Source organism: Nannospalax galili, unplaced genomic scaffold (genome assembly GCF_000622305.1).
Source record: "Nannospalax galili isolate Female #2095 unplaced genomic scaffold, S.galili_v1.0 scaffold232, whole genome shotgun sequence".
Lineage (NCBI taxonomy): Eukaryota > Metazoa > Chordata > Mammalia > Rodentia > Spalacidae > Nannospalax > Nannospalax galili.
The window spans coordinates 1,670,891-1,682,153 of NW_008331488.1; the positions used below are offsets into that span (position 1 = coordinate 1,670,891).

Here is an 11,263-nt window from a genome sequence, read left to right on the forward strand (position 1 = left end):
GAGGGCAGGCAGTGCAGGAGGCGGGGCGGCGGGTCGCCGGCGGATGACGCGCAGGCCGAGCCGCTACTTCCTGGAGCCGCCGGCCGGGGCCGCTACCGCACCCTGCGTTGGAGCCGGGAGTCCGCGGCCGCCACCATGTCCCACCAGACCGGCATCCAAGGTAACGGCGCCTCCGGGGTCGGGGCTCCCAGGAGGCGACAGGCGGCGGGGCCGACTGGGACGGCGCTGGGCGGCTCGCGCTGCGCAGGCACCTGCCGCGCTTCTGGCCCTGTCCGGCCTCCGCCACGTAACCGACCCCGCCGTGGGAGAGCGGGGAGAGCGCCGGGAGCCGCCCGCCGCCTCCGGTCCGGCCTCTGGAGCTCGAGCGCCTGGCCTGGGGGCCTAGCGTGGCCTATGCGCGCCCGGAGACGCTCGCAGGATGCAGGTCCTCCGCGACCCGTGCGGACCCCGCAGCCGTGGGCTGCTCCCGGACTTCCCCTCCGAGCGGGAAGTGTTTCCGCTGGTCCCCGGGTGTCTGTCTGTCCCCCGCCGCGAACAAGTCGGCGGTGCAGTTGCCCCTCATCCCGGCGCAGACCCGAATGTGCGGTCACTGCGTGTCATCCCCTCCATTATTTCCTGGTCGGAAATAGGCAACTTGGACCTCATCAGAACCAAGCATGCCCCGGGTCGGTGGAGGAGTTCCCGTGTGAACTCCGGTCAGCCGAGTGTTTCCCGGTGACCACTTGGCTCCCGGCTTGTGTGGAAGGGGCTCTGACGCTGCGTGTTCCCCTCACGCACACGAGCGAAACAGGCTCAGATCCGTGAGCGTCGGGGTTGTGTGTGTCCGCGCTGCTTCTGAGATTTAAATATGTAATTATGGAATGTGCAGCTTGAGCTGGACGCAAGACCTGGTGGTGGACGAACGAGGAATTCAGGTTTCAGAAGATGCGCAGGAGTAGGCTGTTAAAGGAGTATTTGCTCAATGATTACTGTACCTTCTTGAGAAATAAAAGGAACACTATAAAAATAACATTTGATGCATTTTGTTGGCTTTTTAAAAATTGTAAGAGTCGATACTGTTGTTTTTGATGGACAAATACAGAAAAGGAAGTTATCACAAACTTAAAATCGGACTAAAAACATAATCAAAGCACTTTACAACATCTCAAACATGAAATAAGTGTTTTTCAAAACCGTAGTTTGTCCATTACTGGGTTGATCGTGTATTCATTCTTCTGCTACAGAGTTCTTGAGGTGAGGTGGAAAGTTTTCATATTTTTTAATTGCTAGTATTAATATTTCTTGGCAGGATTCGATGCCCATATTTTATGCCTTTGTTTTGTACTAAGGTTCTGTATGCTATATATTTTTAAAGTTTGTCTTCATATAGACTGCGAAATAAAGTACTTTTAAATATAAAAATAAGGGCTGGAGACATGGCTCAGTGGTTGAGAGCACTGGCTGCTCTTGCGGAGGACCCGGGTTCGGTTTCCAGCACCCACATGACCGCTACGAACCGTCCTTAACTCCAGTTGCAGGGGAATCCAACCCCTCTTCAGACTTCTGCGACATTGCACGACACGGGTGCACTCACATACATGCGGACAATACACTCATACACATTAAATTTTTAAAAAATTTTAAATATAAAAATGTTTGTTTTTCTTTATCTTTTTCCACAGCAAATGAAGGTGTTAAAGACATCTTTGCCAAAGCCAGAAATGGAAAATACAGACTTCTGAAAATATCTATTGAAAATGGTTAGTTAACGGAAATATTATATGCCCCTGAATTATTAGCTGTTACATTTTCAAATTTCTAAGTGTTGTCAGTAATTTGAACTATCATCATGAAACAAGTTCCTATTTTGCCTTAAGGTAACTTGGATGGATGCCTCGATCCCTGTTTTCCTTCTACGTTACACAGCTATGGGGAAACACAGACTTTTTTGGTGTCTCTTTATCCCTTTCTAAAATCAGTGCTTCCATTTCTGGAATGGGAATCAGTAACCAGCTGATTATTTAATGACTTATGAGTTACTCAGTGAAGTGTGTGTTGAAGTAGAAACAAGTGATTTCAAATTACTATTCTTTACCTGGTTGCATCCTAGGATAGAGAAAGGGGTATTCCACTTCACTGTTTTGGAAATTGGCTTCTTAAAAATAACTCTGTGAGCAGGGAAGCGGGTTGTGTGGAGGCATCCTCTGAATCAGACGGACTAGTTTGAACCCTTAGAACTGCCTGATCATAAATGCATGCATGGAGGTGATTCATTGGCCTTCCCTGTAAACCTTAAAATATTTTGCTTTCGAAAAATAGCTTGTTCTTTCATGAACTATAAGTAAATCTACTTTGTATTCCATTTTCTGCTTACTGATTAAAAAAAGTGAAAAATAGTTCAGAAAACCTTGTGTCACAATATCACTGGGAACAAATGTATGCTTTAAAACCTAAAATTTTGAGTGTCATTACTTCCTAAGTGACTAGCTAAGTAAACAAAATGGGAAGTTAAAGTATCTACTCAGCACTTCTTCAGATGCAAAGGTCTGTTTCATAAATATTTTCCAGCTTTTTTATTTTGAATAAATGTTGAATTAGGAAATTCCAAAGAATAAATTAATACGTGCCTTCCCTTCTAATAACTTAGTGCTTTATGCTGTTTGTGTCAAGCCTTTTTAAAAGTTTATTTTTTTTCTAACATAAGAACATCCCCTCTGACAGCTTGTACTTTCTGATTTCCCCCCTGCGGTGACTGCAATTAGAAGAGGGTTTTCTGTATGTTCAGTCCCCTTTTACATGTATGCCTACATAGCACATAGTGCTATTTTGAGTTTTTAAGCTCATATAAACTGCATATAATTATCCTGGATTTTTCTTTTTTTCCTGTTTTTGTTGTTTTATAGTCTTGTTTTGGCAGAAAGCCTATGAATTATTTTAAGACATCAATAGAATACTTCCATTTAACTAGGCCACGTACTTGTTCATTCCCTTTCTGGAAATATGGAGGTTTCTGGTTTGCACTGTTGCGATGAGGCACTTTCCATGTGTGCAGTGATTCTCTGTGAAGGCTGCACTCCCAATTTTTGTTTGTTCTGCTAAATAGCACTGAAAAAGTGGCAGCTCCAAGTTCCAGTTTATGCTCGTGGGCAAAATTTTAATTTTATAGCATCACTGCCAAGTGGGAACCAAATCTTGTTTTAAATTCTTGCTTTACAATTAAATATTAATTTCAGGAATTACAGTTTTGAGTGGTAATGCAGTTATATATATTGTTGAAATTTTCAGCATAGACATTTTAAGAACTAGAAATCGAATTGCCCTTATTTAATATTTGAACAGTTAATAACTTACTATTTTTGTTTATTTCTTATTTATATATTTACATTAAAATATTTTAATATGGTATTCATAAATCTTCATATCTATTCTCAATAGTGCCTCAGATTATAATTATTTTATGTATTGCCACCTTTTAAACTTTTTGATGGGAAAAATAGTTTTTTGATGGGAAATAGATTATTTTCTAGTATTCATTACAGTGTCATTTGCCATTGCAAACCATTTATCTGTTTAAAATTTTCTTCTCATAGAGCAGCTTGTGGTCGGATCATGTAGTCAGCCTTCAGACTCCTGGGAGCAGGATTACGATTCTTTTGTTTTGCCTCTACTGGAGGACAAGCAGCCTTGCTATGTATTATTCAGGTTAGACTCTCAGAATGCCCAGGGATATGAATGGATATTCATTGCATGGTCTCCAGATCATTCTCCTGTGAGTAAGTTTTGTAGTGTGAGTTGTTGTTGTTGTTTGTTGTTTAACATTAAATGCTAGAAAGAATTTTTTTCCCCTGAAATATTTCCAGCTAAATGAAAGTTAAGGAGCAGTAGTCATTTCCCATCGAAGTGAGTGAGTGTGAAGACAAGCCTTAAATTCATTGATGATATAGAATCAAGGGTGATGCTATTAGATCTGCAAGCCTTGTCCTTGAATCACAAGCATTAGCACTGATTTAAAATTTTTAAAGCTTTGGCAATTATAAGTGACTTTATGGGTCTTTGAACAATGAAAGTAGCATCCTGAGTCCTTGTCCTGAAAGTGAAAATTATAATAATTCAGAGAACTAATTGAGCATTATATTAAATTTTGTTAAAACTCATCCTATATCATTAGTAACTATCACTTACATCAAATTCATAAGAGTTGATAGTAGACTAAATAGAACAAAAGATGAAATAACTATATAAATGCTGACCAATATTTTAGATTCTCAGACTTCTTATAAAAAGCTAATAGTTTTTAAAGCTATTTAGTCTCAAAAGATTATTCCATTTTTAATTATTTTGTCTGAAAGAAATAATGGATTTCACCAGTTAGAATTGTGAGATTTCTCTTAATTGATTGTTATATATGTAAAGCTACTACAGATCCTACTAGACACTTTCATAATAGCATAAATTGCACTTCTTTTCATCACTGTGTTCCTTAAAGAATGGTGAATTCCATCAGTATGTCACAGATACTTGGTTCTTAATAGTACTGATCTAGCATTGAGTTAAAAAAAAAAATCACTATCAACGTTACTTTATTTTTTTTTCCTCATATTTTAAAATAGTATTGTTTTTTATTCTTGGAACTAATTTTGTGCTTTGAGTTTTTTTTTTTAATTTTGTGTTAGGAGTTTTTAACAACATTTTCTACTCTAAAAATTTATGCTATATTCTTTGAAGGTAAATTTCTAGTGGTTCAGACACTTGTGTGATCTTCAGCCTTACTACAGTTTATTTTTAAGTACTTAAAGATTGTAATACATCAGAATGTGCTTTCTTGTATGTTTTCACCTGTTAACATCTAAAACTTCACAATTGAATAGGTTCGTCAAAAAATGCTGTACGCAGCCACAAGAGCGACTCTGAAGAAGGAGTTTGGAGGTGGCCACATTAAAGACGAAGTGTTTGGAACAGTAAAGGTGCAAATTACAGGTTTATGTGGGTTTTCTATGTTTCAAAACAGACAATGATGAAAGAACTTCATGGTGGTAGATTATTGATTCAAATTCAGATTCAGGCTGAGTCTGTAATAAGAAGGGCATTGTCACATCTCACATGACATGCAAGTTAATACTGGTGAATATATAGCTCTGAATTCATTTGTTATATCTATTTGACATTGAGAATAAAGTATCAAAACATCCATATCCTCCAAATTAAGACAGTTGGAGTAGAGCAGTTGGTCTACTTGTTTAAAGCAGCTAGTTCAGAAAACGATACTCTTTAGCAGGTAGGAAGCATGCTGCCTCTTCCAATTGTCTGAAATACTGTTTTCTTTTATTATAGAAATATATTTTATATGTGCAGATAATATATAAATAATTTTAATATAGAATTCAGGAATATATTATTCAAAATGACTGCAGGACAGTTTCCCCGAAGGTAAATTACAGTTGTCCAGCAGGTTTGAAGCTTGATCAGCTTCATGATTCGGCCTGCATCACAGCACCAAACTTACACAGCTTATAAAATGTAGGGGAAGGAACAGTAGATAATTGTCGTAAAAGTTTTGAACCTGGGTTGGAAAGATGGCTCAGTGGTTAAGAGCACTGACACTCTTGCAGAGGAGCTGGGTACGGTTCAAGCACTACAAACCATTCATAGGCATACAATAAAAATAAAATTTTTAAAGTTTTAGAACCTTCAAAATATAGGATTAGAGAAAAGTAAGAGTAAAATCCTGACTGCTCTTTATTTCCTGCTAAATTTCTTTCTCTTACTAATTCTGTCTTTCCTAATGTAACCTCACCTTGGATATATTTCTGGAAAATAATGAATAATGCATTTCTTTGCTTACAGGAAGATGTATCATTACTCGGGTATAAAAAATACTTGCTATCTCAGTCTTCCCCTGCCCCACTGACTGCAGCTGAGGAAGAATTACGACAGATTAAAATTAATGAGGTAAATTATAACTCAGAAATGCTTCCAAGATTTTAAGTATGTCAGAATACCATATGTTTAATTTGTAACATGGAGGTAACAAGAAAATAAGAAATATTAGTGTGGTTAGGTTTCTTCTGTTTAGTTTAGAAACAGGCCTGTGTGCTTAATATGTTTTCAGAAAAAAAAGCTAGATAGTATTAAAGTTCATATCAACTTCATAAGTCGCTTTCTAATTCAGTGTGCCTGCCAAAACAGGAAAAGGTTGTTGCCCATTTCTTGAGAATTTTATACCTAGTAGACTGTCTAGAGCAGGTTTGTTTTAATATTACTCAGAAAATAGTGATTACTAAAAACAATAAAATTTAAATCTTAAGAATTCTAAAAGCTATTTTCTATGAATTTGTATAGAGATATGTATGGACGCATTGTGGGGCCAGTAGGCTCTCAGACATATTGTAGTTCATCATGTTTTGAAAGATGCTTCTGCAGCCATTTTGTTGAATGTTAGTGTAACTCTGTATTTCTACAGAATCTTTTCAGAGAAGAGCAGGTAGCCAAAATACACTGCTCACTATTCATACAAGGCTGAAATCCGTCTGGAAAATGGTTCATTGTCTTTTTAATATTGAGATCATAGCAAGGACCTATCATATTTTAAACTCAAGTTATTTGAGTAGGTCTGTTTCTGTGGTCTTTTTTTATGAATTTGATAGTTTGTTTTATCCCTTGCAATCAGAACCCAGAGGCTCATGTTGGGGTATGCACTTGCAATCAGAACCAGAGGCTCACATCTAAGTCTTAGGCATCCACATTGAAAGCTCTCCTGCAGGTTCCTCTTCTACCCACACACCCTGTTGTTAGTGGAGAAGGCTCAAATCTTGGACTTGCACAGTGGTGTAGCTTGTTGGGCTGGGCTGTGTCTGCGCACTGTTTGTACTCCTTTCAGTTCAGTGCATGGTGTCCATTATCTGATGACACTTTCAAAAAGCTACTGAGGCTCACTGAAATTCTGTCTGAGCTGACAAAACCTCCAAAGCCTCACTAAAACTGCACACTCAAGTGTCACTCCCGAGATGACCTAACAGTGTGTCGTGCACTCGGCATGTTGACAGAGTACTAGCAAGACCGAAGAGATGTGAGGCATGGTTTGCCTTTTACATTCACAATGCTTTAGGTATTTGAATTATGCTTGGGAAAGGGACCAATGAGGCTTACTATTTTGTACAAGTTGGGCTTTCTTCTTTTTGCTGTAGGACACTGCTAAGTACTAAAGCTTTACCAGTAAACGATATCTATCATACTCAGGTACAGACTGACGTGGGTGTGGACACTAAGCATCAGACACTACAAGGAGTAGCATTTCCTATTTCTCAAGATGCTTTCCAGGCTTTGGAAAAACTGAGTAAGAAACGGCTCAACTACGTGCAGTTGGTAAGAGCACTAATGGTAATAGCGGCTGCTCTTTGTGGTGGCTTACGGCCTATATAACTCCTGTTTTGAATGAACTTTAAATTTTTAATTTGCTGCTTGGTTTTTTATTCATCTTTAATCACAAAGTACTATAGGTGTATGAGAGTCCAATAATTCACAGCCGTGCCCTTCTCTCCTAGTTGTTTTTCTCTTAAATTCTTAATTTCTGTTTTATCAGTTTTAATGAATATGTTGTTACTTTTTTATAGGAAATAGATATAAAAAATGAAGTAATAATTTTGGCCAACACAACAAATACAGAACTCAAAGATTTGCCAAAGAGGATTCCCAAGGATTCAGCACGTTACCATTTCTTCTTGTATAAACACTCCCATGAAGGAGACTACTTAGAGTCCGTAGGTATGTGCCACACTGCCTCCCACGCCTGCCTTCAGAGACTGACCCAATTTCAGCACCCTGTTCTAACATACTTCTTAACCAGGGGGATTAGTTGGAGTTTTGTAAGGTTTATGTATTTGCTAGTTGATGCCTCTAATTGTTATTCTTTCGACTTACAGTTTTCATTTATTCAATGCCTGGGTACACATGCAGTATAAGAGAACGGATGCTGTATTCGAGTTGCAAGAGCCCTCTGCTAGAAATTGTAGAAAGACAATTACAGATGAACATAATCAGAAAGGTGGGTTTCACTGTTTTAAAATTTTCAAGGTTTTCTGGATTTTTTTTCTCCTGGTCATTTCCATTTGGCACAGTGTAATGCATTTCCATGTACTGTGGTTTATAAATGGAAATATATTTCGTTTTATTATTCTAGTCCTTAGGATCTGCTCTGAGAACCTAGGGATGGTCTGTTACCCCATCTATATAGATCTGTACTACAAGCACATGCAACTATTTAAGTATAAACATAAATAAAATTTAAAATTCAGTTTCCTAATCACAGTAGCACTTTGGGGATGCTTGTTAGCCATGTGCAGCGTTAAAGAGGTACAACATTTACAGAACATTTCTATAGTTAGAAGCTCTGTTGGATGGCGCTGTTAGGTCTCTGGCTACTTCTGGTCTTAACAAGGAGCTGTAGTCTCGGTTTATGCCTGTGAGTCCTTCCAGTTACTGCAGAGGAGGGAATAGGCAGAAGGTGCTTTAAACTAAGCTGCCAATTTTCTTAAATGCACGTAGGGCATAAGGACAGATGAGTCTTTTAGCTCTTAAAATACAGCTCCTTACAAACTACGAGTGCTTAGGTGTGGAGCCTGGAGCAGTTTTAGATCCTGTGAATCGCTTGCATGACTGGCACTTTCCAGGAAAGGTCAGCAGAGTTTCTGCAGAGCATTAGATAACAAAGATTTTAAGCTTTGCCCAGCCAACTTGGGTCTCTTTCACAGGTTTTTGTTGTTTTCACATCCCCTTAAATGAGAAATGGTCTTAAGTTGGGTTAGATTTGATCTGTAGGCCATAGTTGGCCTACGCCTGTTCTAGAGTAATTCCAAGAGACCCAGCAGCTGAACGAGCTATGAGTAATGTGTCTTGAGTGTATAAAGCTCTGAATGTGTCTAGAGTATCTGGTATTGAGAAAATAATACTAGCTTCTGCTTACACTCATTACTTAAACAAGAGCAGTGAGGGGCAGCAAATTCGAAGGTGCTATACATATGCCAGTTACGTGTTTAAACAGTGCCCTTAGCATCTCCCTGCGAGGGATGAAAGGGGCAGGGCTAACACACAGTCCTTGATTTTCTCTTGCTGGACTATGCTTCGAGCACCTCCTTGTGAGCACTTTACCCGAGAACTGGCTTGTGGCTTAGCTGAGGTTTTGAATGCTACCTGTTTTTATCCTGTGTCACACTGGCTTCCTCTTTTACAGATTGAGATAGACAATGGGGATGAATTGACTGCAGACTTCCTTTATGAGGAAGTGCATCCCAAGCAGCATGCACATAAGCAAAGTTTTGCAAAACCAAAAGGTCCTGCAGGAAAAAGAGGAATTCGAAGACTCATTAGGGGTCCCGCTGAAGCAGAAGCTACTACTGACTAAAATAAACGATGGCATAGTAAATGTTGCAATATAGTTTTGTAAAACTCCAGCTTTTAGTACAAGAGAACTGAAATCATTCCATGTTGATACATAGTTGGGAGGAAAATTGTACTTTTTGAAAAACGGCACTTTTCACTTCAGTGTATTTTTAAAATCAATGCTATAGAAGATTCATGATTTCTATTTCTGCTTAAAGCTAGGCAAGGTTTCAACATAAGTAATGTTTAGTTACTTATGTCACACTGTTTTCATAGTGTGTTGATTCCACACTTTCACATAATTCTTAAAAATTTTCTATAGGTGGGCTGGTTCCGGGAAGTCTAATGTCTTAAAGTAGAACATTTTCTTAGTACTCTTTAGTGAGGCATCTGGATTTTTTTAAAAGGGAAGTGGAAAATTCTTAAAATATTCACACAGCTTGATGAAATGTTAAGGACCAGGTTAGATTCCTTTCTAAGCCGAGAGTATGGTGTGCCTGGGCAAAGGTGGGAAGTTGCCTACTCTGAGAGCTGTTCTGTTGGGCTGGGGTCTTATCTGCGACTTTGTGAAACTGCTTTATGGCAGCAGTGTCTTCTGTCTGACCTTTTGTTTTGTAATGGCATTAAAATTTCAGAAAAATCAGGCCACTCTGAAACCTTCAAGGTACCAGATGCTGCGGGATTTCTGACCGCACTGAAAGACTCAAGTTTAGCCTTTGGTATAGTCTCTTTCCAGTGCTTTAAAAGATATATATTTCCAAAGTAAATTATTTCATTGTAAGTGCTGTGAAGCCAAATATTCATAATTTCAATATCATTTAAAAGGAGACAGAACTAAAGTAAAAAATGTTAAGTTTTAAAGTTTTTCTTCCCCAAAACTACATGTCTATAAGCAAACCACCTTCATTACTGTGGAGCAAGAGTTCAGGTTTACGATTATTCTCCGTTCCTACTTGCTAACACAGGTAAACACTTCGCTTAAGGATCTTATTTCAACAAGTAACTTCTTTCAGAACACATTTAAATGTTTTCAGAAGCTTTATATTTTCAGTTACAACCTAGAAATTTTTGAGCCTCAGATTTCTTTGATACTTGAAATAGTGAGAGCTAGAACACTTTGTGTTTAATCTGTAGAAGCTGCTGCAGAGCCGTAACTGGGTGTCCAGGGTTTGGAATTCCTTGAGCTAAACTTCATGCTGCATGAAACAAATGTCAGAAATGCACATTTCATGGTGTGAAATGAGAAGCACTCATTGCTAGGCCTCATGGAAGATAATACATGCACCTTTCAGAAACTCGGTGTGTTCCCATGAACCATGTGAGAGGAATTATGAGTTGACAGATTTTTAAAAAATAGAGTTGAGTATTTGTGTGTTTTGTTTGTTTACGAATAATTAGACTATACTATTTAAATATGCAAAATAGTTGAGAGTACTATTGCACTTGTTTACTAAGGTACACTTAAAGTTGTCCCATGGGTGCACAGTGGATACATCCCCACAGGTTTCTGCATTAAAAAACCCTGAAGCTGTGCTGCAGACATGACGGACGCTGTCATTCTCAAGCAGAGGGACTGTTACCTGTCATGGTGGTACACACATGTCAGTGGATGTTCTGTACAGCCGTGCACAGTTAACTCTACGTTCTATTACACTACATGAAGTGGGCATTCCAGAATACAGATGTGATTATATCATCTTCTAACTATTAAACCAGTGATTGCTGAGAATCAATTTATGCGTTTGTTTTAGAGTATAACTCATTGTTTACAGTATGTTTTAGGTGACATGAGGTGTGAATAACATTCCCAATAAATTTATATAGCAGTGAAATTTTCCATGTCTTCTGCAGACATTTTATAAGTGCATTTTATATCACAATAAATTTTTTTCTCTTTAAATTGTGTATG

At 38.7% G+C, this 11,263-nt stretch overlaps 1 protein-coding gene across 1 annotated transcript; it reads left to right on the plus strand.

Moving 5' to 3' along the window:
- The first annotated feature begins 6 nt into the window (after nt 1-6).
- On the plus strand, nt 7-10,974 carry Twf1 (twinfilin actin binding protein 1). The gene is made up of 9 exons (XM_008826564.3): nt 7-160; nt 1,662-1,739; nt 3,570-3,748; nt 4,848-4,943; nt 5,824-5,928; nt 7,216-7,341; nt 7,590-7,740; nt 7,899-8,020; nt 9,206-10,974. The coding sequence occupies exons 1-9, from the start codon at nt 136-138 to the stop codon at nt 9,374-9,376; spliced, it is 1,053 nt and encodes a 350-aa protein (XP_008824786.1). The 5' UTR covers nt 7-135; the 3' UTR covers nt 9,377-10,974.
- Nucleotides 10,975-11,263: the final 289 nt, after the last annotated feature.